General features: G+C 48.9%; 1 protein-coding gene across 5 annotated transcripts in view; it reads right to left on the reverse strand.

The window, feature by feature from the left end:
- LOC135916807 (parathyroid hormone/parathyroid hormone-related peptide receptor-like) overlaps positions 1–23,319 on the reverse strand; it is a 972,783-nt gene that overhangs the window by 279,258 nt on the left and 670,206 nt on the right. For all 5 annotated transcript variants that reach the window (XM_065450243.2, XM_065450244.2, XM_065450242.2 and 2 more), the window contains exons 4-6: positions 13,901–14,031; positions 11,059–11,153; positions 7,292–7,430 (exon numbers count right to left, since the gene is read on the reverse strand). In XM_065450243.2, the coding sequence (XP_065306315.1) occupies positions 7,292–7,430; positions 11,059–11,153; positions 13,901–14,031 (365 nt within the window). The remainder of the gene's footprint in view (positions 1–7,291; positions 7,431–11,058; positions 11,154–13,900; positions 14,032–23,319) is intronic.

Below are 23,319 nucleotides of genomic sequence, written 5' to 3' on the forward strand. Positions count from 1 at the left end.
GTCGCCGCAGCGCCGTCCATACACTGGCCTAGCACGGGGCCGCTCTGCGAGCCCATATCCGGAAAACTAAAACCAGCAACCGATGGAGGTGCGGTTGCTGTTCGTCGAGCTGACGAAGATCCTCCGCCGCCGACGAAGACGACGAAGAGACCATCTCGACGACATAATAACGACACGCCGCCATCCCGGCAAAGTCAGGAAGCCAAGACTGAACCGACGAAAGACGACTTGACGACGCGACGTTCCAACTTCAGTTCAACACGACGCAGCCGTGATCCGACGCCAAGACCTAACTGCAACGCCAGACAAAGAACCAGCGACCTCGACGTGCTTCTCGACGGCCACGCAGTTACCGCCTTAGTGGACACAGGGGCTGATTACTCACTAATGAATGTACACATCGCCGCCCAGTTGAAGAAAGTTAAGACCGCATGGGAAGGCCCTCAAATGCGGACCGCTGGAGGGCACCTCATCACGCCGACTGGAATCTGCACGGCAAGAATAACCATTCATGAGCGGACTTACCGTGCCACCTTCGTTGTCCTGCAACAGTGTTAATTCACGAGACGTCATTCTCGGTATGGACTTCCGGAACCAACACGGCGCAATCATCGACCTGAAGTCGAAGTGAATAACGCTGTCGGAAGGTAAAGTGATACCGCCGGAGAGCCCTCGTAGTCACCACGCCTTGAGTGTGATCCAAAATCAAGTGAGCATCCCGCTTCACTCCGGGATGGTTATTTCCGTCGGCACTGAAACACCCACTGATGTAGAAGGCGTCATCGAAGGCGACTAATGCCTACTGCTAGACGGTGCAATTTGCGTCGCAAGAAGGATCGCTCGAATGCATGAAGGGAAAACTGAAGTGTTGCTGACAAACTTCAGCCAGGAGTTCAAGTACACCAACAAGGGCACGACGATCGCGTATATCGAGGAAATTCTGGAAAGCAGTAATGCCCTTGTCCTCTCGGATTCCGCCGCATCTACCCCGACGACCATGGTTCCCGAACCAAACTACAACATTAAACCAAGTCTCCCCGTGATTAGGCAACAGCAGCTCAGAAGTCTGCTCCAACGATACAAAGGCTGCTTTTCGACGTCATCGAGGATTCGACAAACACCAGTCGCCAAGCATCGCATAATCACCGAGGAGTGCGCTAGACCACTCCGCCAGAGCCCTTACCGAGGTTCGCTGCGAGAACGTGAAGCTATAAGAGAACAAGTCGACGAAATGCTGCGTGACGACATCATCCAGCCGTCGAAAAGCCCGTGGACATCCCCTGTTGTCTTGGTAAATAAAAAGGACGGAACCCTACGTTTCTGCGTCAATTATCGTCGTCTGAACAATATCACGAAGAATGACGTATACCCCCTCCCACGGATAGACGACGCATTGGATAGGCTCTGCAACGCCAAATAATTCGCGTCGACGGACCGCAAGTCTCGCTACTGGCAAATAGAAGTCGACGAAAGAGATCGCGAAAAGACCGCCTTTATCACCTCAGACGGCCGCTGCGAGTTCAAGGTTATGGCATTTGGACTGTGCTCGGCACCTGCAACGTGCCAGCGCGTGATGGACATGGTTTTAGCAGGATTGAAGTGGCAGACCTGTATCGTTTACTTGGATGACGTCGTTGTCTTCGCCGGAAAGTTCGACGATCTCCTTAGGCGGCTTGCCACAGTACTCGAGGCCATCAAGTCACCAGGGCTCACTCTGAAGCCAGGAAAGTGCCGATTCGCTTACGATTAGCTTCTGTTCTTAGGCCACGTCATCCGCAAATCTGGAGTCCGCCCCGACCCGCAGAAGACAGCTGTAATCGCAGAGTTCCCGCAGCCCATCGACAAAAAGGCAGTACGTAGATTTCTTGGCATGTGTGCCTACTACAGGCGATTTGACAAGGACTTTTCACTCATTGCTGAGCCGCTGACGCAGCTAACTAAATGTGACGTCGAGTTCAAGTGGGAAACGCCTAGGGCGACGCACTTCAAGAACTCAAACGACGCATGCAGTCGCCGCCCGTACTTGAGCACTTCGACGAGCACGCCAGAACCGAAATCCACACTGACGCCACTAGCTTAGACCTCGGTGCCGTTCTAGTCCATAGAAAAGATGGACATGAACAAGTGATAGTTTACGCTAGCCGATCGTTGTCAAAAACGGAAGGCAATTATTCTACAGGGGAAAAGGAATGGCTCGCCATTGTTTGGGCTACAGCGAAATTTTTCCCTTACCTATGCGGCAGGTCATTCAAAGTTGTCAGCGACTGTCACGCGTTGTGTTGGCTAGCTAACTTAAAGGACCCTTCAGGACGGCTGGCACGGTGGAGCCTCAGACTACAAGAATGCGTCATCACTGTAACATACAAGTCCGGACGAAAACACTCAGATGCCGATTGCCTATCACGCGCCCCCATTGACCCACCGCCGCAAGATGAGGATGACGACACTTTCCTTGGAATAATAAGCGCGGAAGACTTCGCAGAGCAACAACGAGGAGACCCGGAGCTAAAAGCCCGAGTCGAGTATTTGGAAGGGCACACCGACGTTGTCCCTAGGGCATTTAAGCGTGGATTGTCTTCGTTCACGCTTCAAAACAACCTCCTCGTGAAGAACTTCTCACCAGTCCACGCCAACTACCTTCTTGTTCCGTCGGCGCTGCGTCCAGAAGTACTGCACGCCCTACATGACGATCCGGCCGGTGGGCACCTCAGTTTCGCCCGGACGCTATGGAGGATACAAGAAAGGTGTAACTGGCCGCACCTTACCGCCGATGTCGCCCGTTACGTCAGGACATGCCGAGACTGTCAGCGACGCAAGACACTACCGACAAGGCCAGCGGGATTACTACAGCCGATGAAGCCTCCTTACCGACCTTTTCTGCAGATCTGGATGGAATTGTTGGGACCGTTTCCGACATCAACTTCCGGAAATAGGTGGATCGTTGTGGCGACGGACTATCTCACCCGCTTCGCTGAAACTAAAACTCTATCGAAAGGCAGCACAGCCGAAGTGGCGAAATGTTTCGTTGAGAACATCCCGCTGCGACATGGTGCTCCAGAAGTCCTCATCGCCGACAGAAGAACGGCTATTACAGGAGAGTTCACGCAAGCCATTCTGCAATACAGCCAGACGAGTCACAGGAGGACAACTGCCTACCATCCGCAGACGAATGGTCTCACGGAGCGCCTGAACAAGATCCTCGCCGACATGCTAGCAACGTACGTCGACGTCGAGCACAAGACGTGGGATGCGGTCCTGCCATACGTAACATTCGCTTACAACACGGTTGTGCAAGAAACAACACAGATGACGCAATTTAGACTGGTCTACGACAGGAACCCGACGACTACGCTCGACGCCATGCTGCCGCACGTCACTGAAGAGGACAGTCTTGACGTCGCTACCTATCTCCAGCGCTGAAGAAGCCCGCCAGCTCGCCCGCCTGTGGATCAAGAACCAGCAGAGCACCGACAGCCGACACTACAACCTCCAACGACGCTTCTTCGAGTACCAGCCCGGTGACCGTGTTTGGGTATGGACCCCGATACGCCGACGAGGACTCAGTCAGAAACTACTGCCTTAACGGTTATCTCTCACGTAGACCGGCATGTGTACCCGACTGACACATGGTGTTACCATTCCTGAGTATGCGCAGATGAATTTTGTGCCTTCTTTCATTTTTCGCCTCAGTGCTCCCTTTAGTTGATAGTCGGCGTTCGTGTTGTCCACTTCTCTACTCTTGTGTCCTGTCTGCACGCCTCACTTCTTTTTTGCATATTGAATCCTTACCAACTAGCTCAGCTTTCTGTCGTTCTAAGTTTCAACTCTAGTACTCTGAGCCCTTTTCCATGTTCCCCTACTTATCTGCACCATCTTGCTTCGTTAGCTTTCTTAATTGCGATATGGATGTTCCGCGCTAGAACGATGTCGTGGTTAGTCGTAATCGTGTCGTCCCATTGGAAGTTTATATGACGTGCGGCTTCCTTCAACCATCAGCTGGGCATGCCACGAGGATTGGAGCTATTCTTTCCGCTGAATCATGGCGTCAAGTTATGTTATGTTCTATCAGTAGTGTCTACGGATCCGTTGCGTGGCCCTGGGAGACGGTTGCCATTGGAACCGACCCTACGCCGATTGGAATAAGTTAGCCGTGCAACACGCGGACTTCCTATAGAAGATTAAACTTCCGGAGCTTCAACAAAGTAAGAGGAAACACCTTTCTAATAATTCACCGTCAAATAACGCACTGGTTCATGGAGACGCCATCGTATGTGATAACCATAGATGAACCCTTGCTTTAGGTCCTAAGCACTGTTTTAAGCCTAACATAAAACCCGTTGACGCTTTAAGCATACTGCGCTGCATAACTAGGTTCGTCCCGGAAGAAGAACGCTCGCGTTGTATTTCGGATTGCATTGCTAACATTAAACAATGAAATTCTCATTTTAAGACGTCTGACCCTGTCCGACCGTTAGTTGATTACCTTGTGGAGCATAAGCTTAGACCAGTAATATCTGATAAGGAAGGGTATTTCGTAATTATCGCAGATGATATGTTTTCTGAAAAAACGATTTCAGCCATAGAAAAGAATTTAGAGCCAGTAAAACTCAAGCCTTCGGTAGTTAAGCAACGTGCGGTTGACCTCTTGTCAAGACATAATCTTGATAGGGTTGTCTGCAAAGTCAAGAAAGTTAAATCCCTCACCTTAAAACTGCTTTTCTCGGCCAAGACCCACAAGCAAGAAATTCCATTTCGTGCTAAAGCGTCAGAGAAAGGGACGTGGCAGGTCTGTGTCGCTAGTCACCGACAGAACTGCTTAGCTTCACTAGTTTTTTCAGACCCCTTTTGCTTACGTAATTCTCAGGCAGTAGTTCAGTATTTGAGAGAGGAAAACCCTGGTGATTGTACAGCTTTTAGTACGGATATTGAAGACCTATATTATTCTCTGCCACATGACGGGTAGCTAAATTCCGTAAATGAGTGCATGAAAGAACCAGTGCAAGAATCGGCTTTTATTGACAGATGCGGTGTTTCCACGCGAGCGTTTCTAGAAATTCCTTCAATGTACTTGAAGTTGACGCTGATTTCGTGGAGATGGCGTTTTTCTACAGAAATCGGGCATTTGTATTGGCTCAAAGGTTGCCCCTATTCTTAGCAATATTTACCTAAGTAAGGCTGACAGCTGCTTAAAGAAAGCCATAGGCGATAACGTTATCAAGATATTTCGTTACGTTGATGATTACCTGATTTTCTGCAACAGGGAAGAATTCGATTCCGCTGCTACCTCAGTAAGTGAGCAATTTAAACTTTATCGATGAGGATTAAAGTTTACCCAGGAATTTCCTCAGCGACGCGTAATTGAGTTTCTTGACATTTCCTTGGTCTCCGAACAAAATCATGTTTGTTGGCAGTACTCCCCAAGATCTGCTAAACTTTCAATCCAAGCATTCCAAAGTAGTAAAAAACGGAATTGCCATGTCGTGCCTTAAGTCTTCCTTCACCAGATCCTGCATACACAAAATGAGCGCCAGTTTTAATGTGCAGGTCCGGCGCCTATTAGAAGCAGGTTATCATAGTGTAGCAGTGGCCACTGTGGCTGAGCGCCTAAAGAAGTCGGTTTCGAGAGGGACGGACGTGATTACAGAAAGCAGTAATAGCAAAAAAAAGAGTAGTGGCTATTCCGTATATTCATTCAGTGAAGCACAGGCTTAAAAAAGTTGCAAGTAGATATGATGTTAATGTTCCTTTCACTGCTCCCAATAAGCAAGGTAAGATATGCGCTGCCACACAGAGAAAAAAAGAGCGGGTAAAAGGCAAGAAACGAACCGATATTTGTCCACTGAAGCACAATAAGGACAACAGTTTTACTGACTGTTGTATGGGTGTGGTTTACAAAATTCCCTTTAGCTGTGGCCAGTTCCACGTAGGGCAAACGGGACGGTGTATCAATCAGAGATTAATGGAACCTAAAAGGTCGTTAACCGCTGGATCGCCTTCTAACCTTTCGCTCTATTGCCGAGATTGTAACTGCACGCCAGAGTTAAATGAATGCGCGATATTGTACAGGCATAAGAATGAAGATACGCGTCTTACGGTAGAGGCATGGCATATCTATATTGGTGGAAGTGCGTGCGTGAGTCAGCCTTCGATTACTTTACATAAGGAAGAGATTAAGTGCCTTTACGGTTATCTCTCACGTAGGCCGGCACGTGTACCCGACTGACACGTGGTGTTACCATTCCTGAGCATGCGCAGATGAGTTTTGTGTCTTCTTTCTTTTTTCGCCTCAGTGCTCCCTTCAGTTGATAGTCGGCGTTCGTGTTGTCCACTTCTCTACTCTTGTGTCCTGTCTGCACGCCTCACTTCTTTTTTGCATAGCGAAGTTTCGCGCTTGTACCACGCATTTCCACCAAAATGATACAGGAAAGAGGCAGGCGCACAGATGCGAACAGGTGCATTTACAGGAGATACAAATGGCGCCTAAGAGGCAGTCACAGTCTTCGCCCTTCTCTCGAGACACGTTCACTATTCTCACCCCTGCAACGATATGACGCCTCTAAACAGACCGAAAGCAAGGTTCTATTAAATTTCTTCTAGAGCCTAATTAAGCGACCCATTTCAAAGTTAGCCCAAATCACCCGTTACGTTTTCCATCTTTCCTCGGAATATCAATTCAGTGAGTAGTCCAGTCTTCATTAAGCCGTGGAGAACAGCCATTAAGTTTTTTAGCACTTCTACTCCCACTAACAGCTTCGCTGTAAGAGAAGTCGTTCCACAATATTCTTCATTCTCTGCTTTTGCAGCACAGAAAGGGGTTTCGAAAACGTGTCAGCCATGGCGCACTTAGGCAAGAGCATGGCCTTTGAGGTTCACATCCGTGAGTACGTGGGAGTCATCGATGGGCAAGGGAGGGAGGGGATGGATTTCGACACAACCTGCAACTTTCTTTAAAAGATTTGATTTTATCTTTTGGCACTTGTAAAAATACCAATGTAGCAGCTTGATATACATTCTCATTGTTGGAAAATATTGACACCTTTCGGTAACTACGTTACTTAACGGGCAGGCACGGAAAGCAGGTGAAGTGCTGTTTTATGGGCTGAGTCTGTTTTCAATTTTCAGATTGTCGCCGTCTATAGCCGCACGAAATTAACACGTTATGGGTGGCAAAGCCACCCTCTAGAGAGATAGGCACGCCTGTGAAAGCATCGGCGGGCCGTTATTCCCCCGCGAATCGAGTTTAGGCCAGGGTCCCGTTGTACGTGGGCCTGTGTGGAAAAATGTAGCTTACCTCTTTATTGAAGTCGACGTTGCCGCTAAGTCCAACACCTTCAATGAAAAGTGCATCCTTCAGCAGAAATGCAAGCGCCCGCAGGATGAAGGACATGAAGAGGTGCATGTGCAGGCTGTTACGGGGGCAGCGCAGGCGCCTGAAAATGGTTCCACCACAGTTGAGCTACAACTATCGAATCGCTTCGCAACGTAGGGTTCGGAATTCCATGCAATATTGGCAATTTACATACAAGACAACCGCTTTGTTACTTGAATAGTTTCAAACAGCCAAAATGCCTGCGGCTCTAGTCATGTTCCGGTTGAAGCTGTTTCGGTTTCTTTCTTGTTAAGTTTTAGTTCGAGTAAGTCATAGACTATAAGAACGGATCACGATGCAGTTCAAAACATCGAATCGGGTGCCTGACCGCCTCAGTGCAATGTACTTTATCCTAATATGTTACTAAATGGAGTGCTCGCTGGCTATAGACGGCCACTCTGGGTGCACAACTTTATTGCCATAGCAATTGTACAGGCGCATTCACGCTGTCGCCGGCTCGACCAACACTGCCAGCTCGCGGACGGCGTGGCTCGCGCACGCAGGGTTTCCAGCGACGTGCAGTGCGCGTTTGGCGTTAGAAATAGATTGAGTGTGAAATTCGTTCGACCGAAACTCAGTTGCATCAGTGGCGAAGCGAGTTTCGCAGTGGCCTATGAGATAACAGGAAATAAGCTAAACGGGAACAACGGCCTCCGTATGCTAAATGTCTGTAGAGGCTACGGAAGCAATATAACGCTTCATGTTTGACACCTATTAGTATATCTGTGAAGGATAGTGCCTGGAAGCCCAAGTATCTATATGTAGACCTCATTACGCACGTCGTTTGGCCGGCATACGGCGTTTCCTTAATACCAAGTTACCCCTTATCCAGGCAACATGTCGCGAAATGACGATATCACTTCACTGTGAAGTTCACCAGCGTCTGTGGCACTGTTGCATGTAATTTGCCTCTCACAGTAATTTGGTTTTGCGCATTGTACCAACCATCATGAGGCATGATAAAGTACGACTCGCACCTTCTGGACGAACGCGTACTTAAGTAAAACTCTTGCTTGGGCTAGTTGGTTCATGCTTGAAGTAGTAGAGGCAAGGCGCAGAAGACCAGGACTCAAGAAGAAGAACACAAACGACAGGACCGGCATCACTCACAACTGAGTTTATTTCCCCGGCCACGGCGGCCGCATTTCGATGGGGGCGAAATGCGAAAACACCCGTGTGCTTAGATTTAGGTGCACGTTAAAGAACCCCAGGCGGTCAAAATTTCCGGAGTCCTCCACTACGGCGTGCCTCATAATCAGAAAGTGGTTTTGGCACGTAAAAACCCCAAATATTGAGTTTATTTCCGCAACAAGCCTGCCTTATGTAGGGTATTCACGCCGGGTCACACACGAAACTTTAGAAGTAAAAAACAGCAATCCATCGACCACTCAAAAATCATATCTGGCACATAATATTGAATGAGCAAAAAAGAACGGGAGGCTCAGCAGGGGAGGATCAGCACGGGAGGCAATTGATCTAGTATAGTCTTTTCCAAGCCAATTGGGACAAAAAACGAGACATAAAAAGTACCGTCTACGCTTCACTATCAAAGTATCCACAACATAACACACTTCAAACGCCTAAGGCCCAGTCACTGATAAAACCCGCACGACTATGGGAATAATGACTAACGAATTACACGGAAAAAAAGCATGAAAAAGGCATCTAAGTACAGCGTCTGCGTCAAAACTAAAATCTCTAATAGTCACTCACCTAAAAAATTGATGAAGCATTTGACCGCGCGAAAAATGAACCACGTGACAAACAGTGAAATGGACAGAAGAGTTGAACGATAAAGGTCTAAAGAACAGTGTTTGCGTCAAAAAGGAAAATAAAAGAACGCAACAAAAGCTTAAGAGCCACTAGAAAATCGTCAACAAATTAAAAACTACTTAAATAAAAGGAAGACAGACGGAAAAACCAAATGAAATCACTCTAACATGAGGCCTAAATGAAACCTTCTAAAAAAGTTGCCTCCTTGTCACTAAGCACAATGGACGCCCTGCTGAGGCATGTGTTTCCCTCTTTCTTGATGAAATAGGCTTCCACAATTTCCCGCTCGAACCTGTCTTTTCCAAACTTCAAAAATTTTGTGTTTTCAAACTGAGGGCGGCAATTATTGTAGTCTCTGCAATGCTCTGCAAGGAAACTCCCTTCATTTTTGCGCAGATTACGACAATGTTCCATTGCACGCTCATTAAAACATCGGCGTGTTTGCTCGATATAGCTGCGACCACTGCTTAGAGGGTTTGGTAGACGACGCGTGTCCTGCATTCAGTGAACTTCTTCTGATGCTGAATTGAACGAGCCGGGCGTTTCTCTCGGTTCATGGCACAAAGCTTAGACAACTCGCAAGGCGCCGAGAAGACAACCTGAACGTTATGCCTACTCGCCACTTTCTTAATGTTGTGTGATACCTTATAAAGGTACGGAATTACCGCAACAGAACTGCGTGAAACTGACTGCCTGATCAGAGGCGGGTGCTTTAGCTTTCGGAGCATCGTTTCGCAGACTGCGAAACGAGATTGCACTAATTGCCACCTTCAGTATGACAAAACTAAATTTTTGAAGTTTGGAAAAAACAGGTTCGAGCGGGAAATTGTGGAAGCCTATTTTATCAAGGAAGAGGGAAACACATGCGTCAGCAGGCCGTCCACTGTGTTTAGTGACAAGGAGACTACTTTTTAGAAGGTTTCCTTTAGGCCTCATGTTAGAGTGATTTCATTTGGTTTTTCGGTCTGTCTTCCTTTAATTTAACTAGTTTTTATTTTGTTGACGATTTTCCAGTGGATCTTAAGCTTTTGTTGCATTTTGTTGACGCAGATGCTGTTCTTTAGACCTTTATCGTTCAACTCTTCTGTCCATTTCCTTGCTTGTTACGTGGTTCATTTTTCGCGCGGTCACATGGTTTATCAATGCTTTAGGTGAGTGGCTATTGGAGATTTTAGTTTTGACGCAGACGCTGTACTTAGATGCCTTCTTCATGTTTTTTCCGTGTTATTCGTTGGTCATTATTCCCATAGTCGTGCGGGTTTTATGACTGACTGGGCCTTAGGCGTTTGAAGTGTGTTATGTTGTGGATAGTTTGACAGTGAAGCGTAGACGGCACTTTTTATGTCTCGTTTTTTGTCCCCATTGGCTCGGAAAAGACTATACTAGATCAACTGCGTCCCGTGCTGATCCTCCCGTTCTGAGGCTCCCGTTCGTGTTTGCTCATTCCATATTATGTGCCAGATATGATTCCTGAGTGGTCGATAGATTCCTGTTTTTTACTTCTAAAGTTTCGTGTGTGACTCGGCGTGAATAACCTACATAAGGCAGGCTTGTTGCGGAAATAAGCTCAATTGTGAGTGGCGCCAGTCCTGTCATTTGTGTTCTTCTTCTTGACTCCTGGTCTTCTGCGCCTTGCCTTTACTACTTCAAACGCGTACTTACTACTACGCATACTAGGACGAAGCCTGTGTGTGTGTGACACTATACTGCAGTCATTCTTTATTGAAGCTGGACAATTGGGTAGCCGCCTTTTGTGGCGCTAAAAATGCCACGTGCTAAATCTTTGGGAACTGCAAAAATAGGAAGCTATAACTGAAATACTGTCTTACCTACACAAAAAAAGGATATATTTGGTGATGTACTGAAAATCTGTTGAAAGATGCAAAACATGTCACTCCAATCTGTAGGTGACTTACTTGATAGATGCCAGTATCACGAATGCAGCGACTAGGGTGACCAGTGATACGCTGTAGCCAATTTTAGAGATGAGTTTAATGGTGGTGAGGTGAGGCTGTGGAGAGATGGGAAGAAAGAAGTTGCGTGCATGAGAATGTGCCGAAGGGTTTCCTATGCATCATATCAGAAAAAAATACGTGCGCTGAAGGAGCGTTCGTTTGCTCTCCAATACCTCGTTAAAGCGATCTTAGAAAGAGCCTTTGCAGCTGTGTTTTTCAGAGAGTTCAACTCTGCAAGCGTATAACAGTTGAACACCAGTATGCTCGATAACTGACACTCAGGTGGTATGCAGAAATTTTTTAATTGGCTAGATTTGAAAGTAAACGAACCAATGTTCTCTGTGCTTGTTGACGAAGTAATGTCAAATTGAGGTAGTGGTACATGTTAAAGGCTGAGGCAAAAATTATGCACATCAAATGCACATGTTGGAATCATGTGAAGCGAGCCTTTTGTGAAGTGGTTCAAATGCTATAAAACTAAATGCTATGCGAACAGTTGTCTTAATTGTGATACTACGCTACGCATAATGCCTTTTATTGTTTGTTTTTAGGAATCGCATTGGTAACACCTTTAGTGTCATGGTGTGCTTATGAACTGCGCCACTCCTAAGCTATTCCGAAACGTAAACAGCAATTTATGCGAACGCAAATTATAGGACATTGATGGAATGTTTTGACGAGGAGGAAGGCGATATTTCACGTTTCCTGAGGAAAAAAATGAGGGTGTGTGCGCGAAAGACAGCTGTAATTTTGAGCGTTATTCACCCACTTAATTCCTGCGTCTGTGGCGCAATGGAAACTACACCGCCCGTTTACGTGCTACGTGAAGTGACGAACGCGCTAATCATCTCAAAGAGCTACATGACATTGACACGACAGAATTATAGGTGTGTTTGTAGGCTAATGGTTATAGGGCGCACTGATGTTCTGTTAAGAGACCGAGGTTCGATCGCATCATGGGACACGCATTTTTTTGTTCAATGCAATAGCCAGTATTCGGATTCAGGAGGCCCAATTTCTCCGTCGCCGCTGCCGTACTGTCATAGTATCTACGGTAAATGCATTGCGAGGATTGACGAAGACAGGAAGGAGCGACGACGAAAGAGCGAAGACGATTGGCATGAAGACGACGAAATGGCGACGACGGCGTGACCACGAAGATTGCTTGTGTTGCAGCTCGTGTGTCCACCCACCACCAGCATCATCATCATCATCATCATCTTATTCTATGTCCTTTGCCGGACGAAGGCCTCTTGCTGCGGTCTCTGATTACCCCTGTCCAGCGCCAACCGATTCCAACTGGCACCCGCGAATTTCCGAATTTTATTGCACCGCCTAGTCGTCTGGCATCGTAGACTGCGTTTCCCTTTCTTAGCGCCCATTCTGTGGCCCTAATGGTCCAAAGGTTACCTAACCTGCGCATTACATGACGTGCCCAGCACCATTTTCTTTTCTTAATGTCAATCAGAGTATTGGCTATACCCGTTTGCTCTCTGATTCAAAGGGCTCTCTTTCTGTCCCTCAACGTTATGCCTAGCGTTCTTCTTTCCATCGCTCTTTGCGTGGTCCTCAACTTGTTCTCAAGCTTCTTTTTCGGTCTCCAAGTCTTTGCCCCATATGCCAGCACCGGGGTAAAATGCATTGATTGTATACCTTCCTTCTCAATGATAATGGTGAGGTTCCAGTCAGGAGCTGGCAATGTCTGCAGTATGCGATCCAACCTATATTCTTCTATGAATTTCCTTCGCATGATCAGGGTTCCCTGTGAATAATTGACTATGGCAAACGTACTCCTTCACAGACTCTAGAGGATGACTGGCGATCCTGAACTCTTGTTCCTTTGCCCGTCTATTCATCATTATCTTTGTATTATGCATGTTAATCTTCAACCCTACTCTTACACTCTCTCTGTTAAGGTCTTCAATCATTTGTTGTAGCTGATCTGAAGTGTTGCTCAATAGAACAATGTTATCGGCAAACCGAAGGTTGCTGAGATATTCGCAGTAGGTAGCTTTTCAGTATTTTCAGTATCTTCAGTATCTTTGTAGGTATCTTCCTACTTCTGTAAAATTAAGGTAGGTGGGGAATCTCTGTAGATATTTTCCAGGATATTTACGTAAGCGATCTGTACTCCTTGATTACGCAGTGCCTCTATGACTACCTCTATGCCCGCATGTCCGCTTACACGCAGATCAGCTGTCATCTCGCACTGGTGTGCACAATACCTGGGAGCGGCAATTATTGCAAGACAGCAGCCAGCTCCCGAGAAGGGTGGGGGGAGAGGAAAGCAAAATTTGCTTTAATAATCATTATAAATGCGTGCATGTTTAGGCATGGCCAGCTTTACTGCCACGCAGGAGGAACTTCTAGCCATTAAGTCTTGCGGCCAAATTGAAAAGAAATGCCGCAGCAGAAGCAGAGCGAGCACGTGAGTAGAAAGCCCACACACGCAAATCTCCGAATGGCTTTTCGAGTGAAAATACAGTGGACGAGCGACCTAATTGAAATAACATTGTTAAAAACATTACTATAGACGCACGTGGTGCAATGTATCTGCAATATAATAATGCGTTGCATAATAATGAACACAGACACTGCGTAAAATTTTTCATTCGCTGAATGAAACTTTTAGAAACAACTTAGTGAGCATGCGACTGTCCCCACTGCTTCGCATGCATCTGGCACTAAAGAAGAAAAAAAGGAAGAAAAGAAAGGAAGGAAAAAAACGCGGATGAAGAGACGGTATCAAACAGTTACAGAATAGAAAGAAAGCGCTTTTTATAAAAAGCGGTAAACAGCTCACCTCAAAAATGGATATGTTCTCTGAAGGTATGTATTGATCCGGCGCGCAGAGGGTGTAGTTGGTCCATGTTCGATTCATTGTTTGGTTGAAAAACCACGTGCCATTCTCCAAGCACTTCTTTGTGGCCATTTCTGTAAAAAAAAAGCCAATCAAAGCAGTGACGGATTTCGCAATTCGCAATCCCCACTGTGTTCCGATATAAGCATCAAACATCATCGCACTAGTGATTGACCCGCACCCTAGACATCGAATAAAAAAATGGAGAGCATGTCCCGGCTACATGTAGCTCATTTCCAGCAACGTATTTGCCAGACGCTCTAGACAGCATAGATCAGCTACTTATTTGCTTTCCGTAAATGCGTATCTACACATCCTGTTATTTAGGACAGCTGGCAACGTTCACCCTCTAACCCATATTGCCGTATTCCTCTATCTTAAAGTTACGCCTGTAGCATTTCTCCTTCAATCGCGTGTTGCGCGCCACTCAAATATTTCCTTAATTTATGTATTATCTTTTGTATGGGCTCGGTTAGTGCTAGCTGGTTGCGCTTGGACACAGTTTACAGAAGGGCAAAATTGTGATGACGTAAATAACGCAGTTATTCCATATTTTCAGGGAATTTCACACTACCTTGAGAAGGTTGGCCGGAGTGCAAATGTTTATGGTTTTTCCGAGCCAGAAAGCTCATGTCATTGAGTAAGCAAACTGGCGCCGTCTTTCAAGAGAAGGCCCAGTGTAAAACTAAACACAGATATCGCAGTGTGTCTTATATGACATACTTTTTATAGCATGCGTCAAAGTCTACATCACGCAAACCGGCCAATACATTGAAAATCGGCTAAGGGAACACCACAACAACGATAACAATACAATTAAAGGTAATCTAAGCGTACAGTGTCACGACCATGGATGTAAACCTGATTTCAATAAACGCAAGATTGTACCTAGGAGCAAATCAAGCCTTACTGGGGAAATTATCAAGGCCGCCGCAATCTCGCGTGAGGAAAAGACGCTGTTAGTTGTCCGTCGATAGGTTTGTGCAAAAAAGAGCTCACGTTCCTACATTCAAATACCAGGATGCGATAGCGTTATCAGCAGGTTCTGCCCGCATACGTGAAGTTTTTTTTTTTTGCCATGTGTTCACTTTAAGACTAGCTGCGCACCGGCAAAATAAACATGTTCGTTGAAAGTTGGTGCTCCGTCTGTGTACTTTGTGTTCCTCCTCTGTCTCCGTCGATTTTCGCGCTGTAGCCTTCTATTATAACACAGTTTGTTGAGCTATAATTGCACGAACGCTCGAATCACGCTTACGCCGTCTTCGCCACCAGCTGTCTGTACCGACGGCGCATGCGCGGAGGTATCGATGTTCACCAGAGACGCGAGCATTGATTAAGAAAAAAATAGGAGAGAGCATTACGTTACGCAGCCTGCTTGGCAAGCGAAGGCTCTGTGAAGCCACAGTCACGGCCGAACATGTCACCTCCTGCGTCGAGATGACGCAGGAAATTCAAGATTTCCGAGATGTTTGGTCGCCGGAAGTTTTTATTTGGTACGCGCTTGACCAGCAGTTGCTGGTTGCTCAGATGGAGCTAGGCCTCCGTGGGTGCTCAGCTGCTCTACGTGCGTGTCAGGCCGCATTTTTCTCTCGATACTTGTTTCGCATCGGTCGTTTCCTGAAAAGCATATGCTCCAGTTTTGAGAGATACGCAATCCAACGTCAGCGCATTTAGGCTGCAGGTATACTTCGGCCGAAGTAAACAACAGAACGTTGCGAGCGACAATAAGCGATATGTATTTGCCACATTTCTAACCGAGGTCTTACCCGTGTGTATTTTGCTCTGTTACACCAGCTTTATTGATTTTACTTGTCGCTGGATCAATGGCATCTTACGCATGAGGGTTTGCAGCCATGCGATTGATCACATTGCGGGAGCGAAGACATCCTTGCAGGCCAAACGCGATGAAACTTACTGCCTCAGATGACGCTGACTCCCTGAAGAAAGAGACGGCGAGTTCCATTTGCTACGTACTTGCTATGCTGTTCTCTCGCGAAACGCGGTGCATTGTCAATTTATCTGCTCCCAAGAAAAGCAGCAGCTACTGCAAACAGCGTTTGTTCCAGCCTTTAGCGTTTGAGACCGATATACGGTCGGCTCATGCGGTCTCCGCTATGTTCTCACGCACTGGCCCTGCTTCGAAGACTGCGTACTGTGAACACGAACAAGCGGTAGGTCAACGGACGCATACGATCTTATTACAAAAAATTTTGGGCCTTTACGTGGCAAAACCAGGATCTCCTTATCAGGCACGCCGCAGTGGAGGACTCTGAAATAATTTGGGCCACCCCGAGTATTTTAACGTGCACTTAAACTTAAGTACACGGGTGCTTTCGCATTTCGCCCCCATCGAAATGCGGCCGCCATGGTAGGGATTCGATCCCGCGATCTCGTGCTTAGCAGCCCAACACCATAGCCACTAAGCAACCATGGCGGGCGAAACATAACATCTATCGGCGAACGAAAGAGGAAGGAGCACTCCAACTCAAACTAAACTTTGCCTTATCCCTCACACGAGAACTGACCAGCTTACAAAACATTTTTTAGCCTCCCTTTATAAGCAACCGATATGCTTGCTTAGCCTCTTAAATGACAACGGACATGCAATTTACTGCTACACGAACCGCAGCGCGCACTTACCGCAAAAGCAGTCAACAGTGTAAGTATACGCCGCGCACCTTTCGGAGAGCCCTCCAACATTTGCCTTCAACTTCCGACACTCTTGAGAGGCATTCTCGCTGATATGGCTCACCGAGCGTACACGCATAGTGCAACACCGCGATTCGATGTCACAATCCAGAAACTTGAACCCGACATTAAACGAAAGTGCAGTGATGATATTCATGTCATTGTTTATTTGAAGAGCTTCAAATGGTTTCGAATATCTATTGAAAAAAAAATAATATGGGAGTACTAAAACCTAACGCGCGCTGCCGTTTTCACCACGCGTTGGGCCGCCACAAGATTCAATCGCACTGCGGCATGCTCCCTCCTATTACTTCTTTCCTCCATGGACACGAGAGCCGCGTAGTGCGTTAGCTTGCAAAAAGTGGCAGCCATTGTGACGTGTAAGCATTAAAGACGCATTAATATGCCGAAGCAAATTGATATTTATTTTCGGAATAGCCGAAGACTGCCCTTTTCCGAAAGGAATAAAAAATGCCTGCCTACCGATCGCTCTGGCACTGGCTGCTCGGAGCTGCTGCCGGCGGGAACGGATGGAATCGAAAGAAAAAAATCGAATACCTAGCCGTATAACGTTGTCGGGCCTTTTCGGGCCGCATAAGACATCACTCTGCCAACTCTTTTCCGCTGAGGATCTGTTTTAGCGACATGTTGAACCTGCAGTTTCTCGACCAGACACCGCAAGCTAAGCAAAGATAAGCGGGTCAATCCCCGACGCTGGAACCACCCTCCTCATTCGGTTATCTACTTACATTACGCCCGCTCGGCTCCATCGAAACCCTCTCCGTTTCTGCATACTCCTCGCCCCTTGTCAGTCAATCAGATAAGAAAAATATATGCGGATTCCACGCACTATTTGAATCGATGTAAACGAAGCTTTCTGTGCTGGTTGCTTTGATCGGCGAAAATTAGTGGTGATGGTGACGGCAAATGCTTAATTTCCTCAACGTTTAGTCCAACACAAAAGTGGCGAGTTGACGTTGAACGTTACCTTGCATGCACTACTGCTGTTTGTCGACGTAGTACACAGAACACAAAGGGGAACGTGGTTGCTTCAGGCGTCGTGGGATATCCTGTCTGTCGAAGAACGAATCCCAACGTAAAAGCGTAACGACTCTTTATTGGACTAACGATGGCAGCGGACGGGCATACCAACGCTACGTTCGCCTTAGTAGCCGAATGTAGAAGGCGGTCCTCAACAGGGCAGCTTGTTTTTATAGCCACCGTCGGTGACCCATACCTCGGGTGACGTGGTGATGGCGCTATCTTTTATCGGCCACGCAGTCCAACGTGCAGCTGTGTTATGCTAGGCCGGATGATAAGAAGGCGGAGGGTGCGCAGAAATATGCGCGGAGTGTGTCGCCACATACTCCGCTGGGCAGGTAGCTGGGTAGGGTCCGCTGTAAGGTGGCTGTAAAGGCTGGCGGACGGTGTCGTCGCGGAGAAAAGTGTGCGAGCACGTTGCCAGATCCTTGAAGACGAAGGGGGCGGTCTTACAGTGGTGAGCTGCAGGTGACGGGCGGAGGGCAGCGATAGTGCGTAGGAGCCGGGCGACGAAATCGGTGGGATCTGACGTCGCGGTGGTGGTGGCGGTGCAGCAAGAAATTCACCTGGCACGGAGGGGTTCCCCGTAGACGAGCTCTGCGGGTGTAGCCTGAATGTCGGCCTTGAAGGTGGCGCGAATACGTAGCGTGACGGCTGGGATGGCTTCAAGGCCAGGTTGAGTCCGGGTGGCACATGATGGCTGCTTTGAACTGTCAGTGGAAACGCTCAATCATCCCGTTGGCGCATGGGTGGTAGCTGGTGGTCCACGAGCGTTCGAACCCGATGGTAAGCCCGAGGAGCTGGAAAAAGTGCGATTCGAACTGTCGTCCTTGGTCGGCGGTGACGCGGCGAGGAGGCGCGAAGCGGGCAATCCAGCCGGCGAAGAAGGCCGAGGCGATGTCTTCCGCAGCGATTCCATCGAGGGGCCATGTCTCAGGCCATCGAGTATACCGATCGATGGCGGTGAGGCAGTAGCGATAGCATCCAGCTGGAGGCAAGGGCCCTATGATATCAAGGTGGACGTGTTGAAACCGACCACAGGTCTGGGGGAATACACTCTAAGAACAGTTTACACCCTTTGGCTTGCCCCTTCTGCCACACAAAAATAATCGTCATCTGCCTTGATGCGTTTCCTTTCTTTATCGCTGCGAGCCCGGAACTTTCCAGTAACGAACGGCACGCGCGTTACCAGCATAGAACAGTTCACACCCTTTGGAGTGCCTCTTCTGATAACACGCGGGCCGTTCGTCACTGGAAAGTTCCGGGCTCGCAGCGATAAAAAAAGGAAACGCATCAAGGCAGATGACGATTATTTTTGTGTGGCAGAAGGGGCAAGCCAAGGGTGTAAACTGTTCTTAGAGTGTATACCGAGTGGTGAAGTGACATGCCTGGTGACTTTAGCGCGCTGGCAGTGGATGCAGGAGCGCGCCCAGGTGCGACAATCCCGCTTCATGGAGGGCCAGACATAGCGGTCGGCCACGAGGTGTGTAGAGGCGCGTATGCCGGGATGGCTGAGGTTATGTAGCTGGTTGAAGAGGCCACGGCGATGGGAAAGGGGCACGTAAGGCCTGCTTCGTGTTGTTGATATGTCGCAGTAGATAGTCGTTGTCAATTCAGGTATGGGGACTTGCTGCAGCTGTAGTGAGGATCCGCCCTTAAGAAGCTCCTGCAGTTCGGCGTCCGTAGTATGAGCCTCGGCGAAGACATCAGCGGTTATCTGCGAAGGGCTTATAGCTGCCATACGTGAAAGCGCGTCGGCGACCACGTTATCCTTCCCGCTGACATGTTGGATGTCGGGGGTAAACTGGGCAATGAACGAGAGCTGGTTCTGCTGGACCGGCGGGAGTTTGTCGCGGCGTTGAGAGAAGGCCTAGGTCAGAGGTTTGTGGTCGGTGTAGATTGTGCAGTGCTTGCATTGTGATTACATTGTGATTGCATTGTGATTGTGCATGTGGCGAAAGTGCTGAACTGCTTCGTATGTCGCCAGAAGTTCTCTGCAGTAAGCTGGCGAGCTCGACGGGACGGGGGTCATGGTTTCGCCGGTGGGACTGGCTGCAGAAGGGGTGGTTTTGCGAGCCGAGAATTTCTTGGAGAAGAACGCCAAGAGATCCCAGGTGTTGTCTACGCGCTGCATAAGGGCGGGGCCGACGGCGATGCTAGAGGGGTCCGTGAAGACCTCCAAGGGAGCGTCTGGCATGGGATGGGAGAGAAGTGTGGCGGTGCAGAGAGCAGCTTTGCATTTTTCGAAAAGTTGCTTTAAAGCCGGTGTCCGCGTGACAGGTTGGTTTCCTTGTAGACCAGCCAAGGCATCATGGAGGGGAGACTGGTAGTCGGCTGCGTGTGGCAAGAAACGCCTGCAAAAGTTCAGCATGCCGAGGAAACGGCGAAGGTCTTTAGCGGTGGTTGGTCGAGTGTAATTTTGCTTGTCTGAGATGCGTTGAGGTAAGGGTCGAGTTCCCTCTGATGAAATTTCATGGCCGAGGAATTTGACGACTGAAGCGCCGAGCGTGCTCTTTGGGACATTGACGAGTGGGCCGTGGTCATCGAGGCGTTGGAAAAGCAGGCGAAGGTGCCTGTGGTGTTCGTCGGTGTTGCGGGAAAATACCAATATGCCGTCAAGGTTCACGAAGCAGAAGTGGAGGCCGCGGACGACTTCGCTGATGAAGCGTTGAAAGGTTTGTCCAGCGTTCCTCAGGCAAAAGCTCATGAAGGGAAACTCGAACAAGCCGAAAGGAGTAATGATTACAGTTTTCGGGACGTCGTCCGGATTGACGAGTATCTGCGTGTACCCCTTGACCAAGTTTAGCACGGAGAAAACGTGGCAGCCAGAAATGCAATGGACGATGTCCTGTATATGGCGAATGGGGTACCTGTCCGGAATGGTGAGGGCGTTGAGGGCACGGTAGTCCCAACAGAGCCGCCAACCTTCGGTCTTCTTCGGGACGAGGTGAAGTGACGAGGCCCATGGGGCGCTGGAGGAGCGGGCGATTCCCTCCCGGAGCATGGCTTCGAACTCTGCGTTGGCTATGCGCATGTGGTCTGGGGCAAGCGACGGGCGCGACAGAAAACCGGGAAGCCTGGGTTGGTCCGGATGTAGTTAGTGCACAGTCGTGTGCTGCACATCACGTGGGAACCCGCTGGGGCGCGTCAAACCGGGAAATTGGGCGAGGATGGCGTGGTACGGTGAATTACGTTCGACACTGAGTACTTTGATGCTTGGCTGGTGGGTAGTCGTTCGCTGTCCTGGTGCAGAATGTCCCATTGTCGCGTCGACGAGACGGTCGTGGCGGCAGCTCGGAAGGAGGTTGTAGTGCGCCAAAAAGTCTGAGCCGATGATTGGCTCGGTGGCGTCGGCGATGACAAAATTCCCATGAAGGTCACGGCGTAGGTTTTAAAGCTGGACGTGCAGGCGGAGTGAGCTCGAAAGACGTAGAAGGATGGGGACCTTGAAGATGGGCTCGCGGGTAGCAGCAAATGTCGGAACCGCTGTCGAGAAGGAACCACTGCTTTGTAATCTGGTCGGTGACGAAGATGCGACAGCCTCCAGGTTGGCAGCTCGCAGCCTTGTCTACGAGCTGCCGTTGGCGTTTCTCCGATTTCTAGTGGAGCAGGGTGGTAGCGTCGATGGCAGTAGCACCGGTCGTCGTCAGCAGGCTGCTGCGACGTTGTAGTGTTCTGGCCACAGTTTTGTGAGTGGCGCGTCGGCAAGTGTTGATCCAGGCGTCGTTGAATGGAACTGAGCTGTCGGTTGATATCATCGATACGGCGCGCAAGCTCTATGGTGTTGAGCGGTGCGCCGACAGCGTGGACGGTGGGCGACAACGGCGGCAAAGAGACCTCGATCACGCAATCAGCGATCCCGGCAAGTTGGTCGAGATGTAGCGTAAGCTGAGCCTGCAGAATTTCTTGGACGTGCGGTGGAAGTCGTTGAAGCCAAAGTGTTCGCAGTAAGGAATCCTGGACTACCATGTTGCCCGCGAGAGCACGCATGTGGCGGAGGAGCTGCGAAGGCTCGCGCTCGGCAAGTTCTGCGGACTAAAGTTGTCGCACCTTCTGGTCTTCCGAGAGTGACAGGCGGCGAATGAGTTCAGTCTTGAGATGTTCGTAAAGGATGGCCGTTGGTGGGTTGGCAAGGATATCCCGGACCTCGTTGGCGTAGCGGACATCGAGGTGGGCGACGACATAATCTTAGCGGGTCCCGTCTTGCGTGATGTGCGTAAGGGAGAACTGGGCCTCGCTTGGGCGAACCATACCTCAGGCGAGTCGGCCCAAAACGGCGGAAGCTTGACAGTGAAACGCTAGACCCCGTGCGTGGCAGCGTGCGGGATGCCATCTGCCGGGCTTCAGACGTCCTCGGCGGAGCCGGCAGCATGCTGCTTCCCTGAACCATTGAGTTGGTCGTGCCGTTCCTGAAGCTGTTGCTCTTGCTTCTGGATCACCTCTTGCTGAGTGTGACGCTGTCTGTTGAGAAGTTCCAGCTGTCGTTGAAGGGCGTCTTGTTCGTCCACGGCGATGCGTTCTTGTTCGTTGTCCGGGTCAGCAGATGTGGGATGTCGTGTCTGCCGAAGGACGAATCCCAACATAAAAGCGTAACGACTCTTTATTCGACTAACGATGGCAGCGGACGGGCATACCAACGCTACGTTCGTCTTAGTAGCGTAATGTAGAAAGCGGTCCTTCTCAGCCGGGCAGCCTGTTTTTATAGCCACCGCCAGTGACGCATACCTCGGGTGACGCGGCGGTGGCGCTATGTTTTATGGGCCACGCAGTCCAGCGTGCAGCTGTGTTATGCTGGGCCGGATGATAAGAAGGCGGAGAGTGCGCAGAAATGTGCGCGCAGTGTGTCGCTACATGTGCAATACTTCATAACCGCAGAGACGGTTGAAAATATTCATTCAATTCAAGCTTTGCTTGAATTATGGGGCTATATGTGTCAAAACAAGAAATGGATTACCAGGCACGTGGTAGTGGCGGACTCCGGATTCATTTTGACATGGTGGGGTTCTTTAACGCGTCGCTAAATCTAAGTGCCAGAGAGTTTTTTTTTTTTATTTCGCCCCGTCTAATTGCGGCTGCCACGGTCGGGATCACGGATAATTAGACCTGTCAACAAAGTAATGTTGCGACGCCGAGGCAGCTCCGAAGGCATTGTGCCTATTCGACGCAGCGAAAAGGTACAAACAAGTTTCTCTCCTCACATTTCCTCTCTGCTGCGCTCCTCTCATTTTTACACACGCTCCGAATACACTACCCCCCTCCTAACGCGCTGTGCCAGACCGCAGGAGCAGTAGCAGTGGGAAAGTCGAAGGAAGAAGCAAAGAATGCTTCGCTTTAGAACCTGCTTAAGTAGGCAATGCTATATTCCTTGAAATAAAATAAAGTTGACTTATTGTAAATGAGCAGAGAGTTTCATTAGGTGGTGTTGTGGATTTGGAAGTCCGAGCGGCCACGAAGGTTCCATGGCTGGTGTCGTGCCAGGTGCTCGTCGAAAGAGAGCCCAAGAACGAAGTCCCTCCTCCGCATTCAAGCTCAGCTCTCTAAGCAGTTCATTTCCCTCTTGCGCTCGACGACGGAATTCAATGTCCAGCTCTCGCCCGGTAAACGGTGGATGGATGGATGGATGGATGGATGCT

This window comes from Dermacentor albipictus, chromosome 1, assembly GCF_038994185.2.
Source record: "Dermacentor albipictus isolate Rhodes 1998 colony chromosome 1, USDA_Dalb.pri_finalv2, whole genome shotgun sequence".
NCBI classification, from domain to species: domain Eukaryota; kingdom Metazoa; phylum Arthropoda; class Arachnida; order Ixodida; family Ixodidae; genus Dermacentor; species Dermacentor albipictus.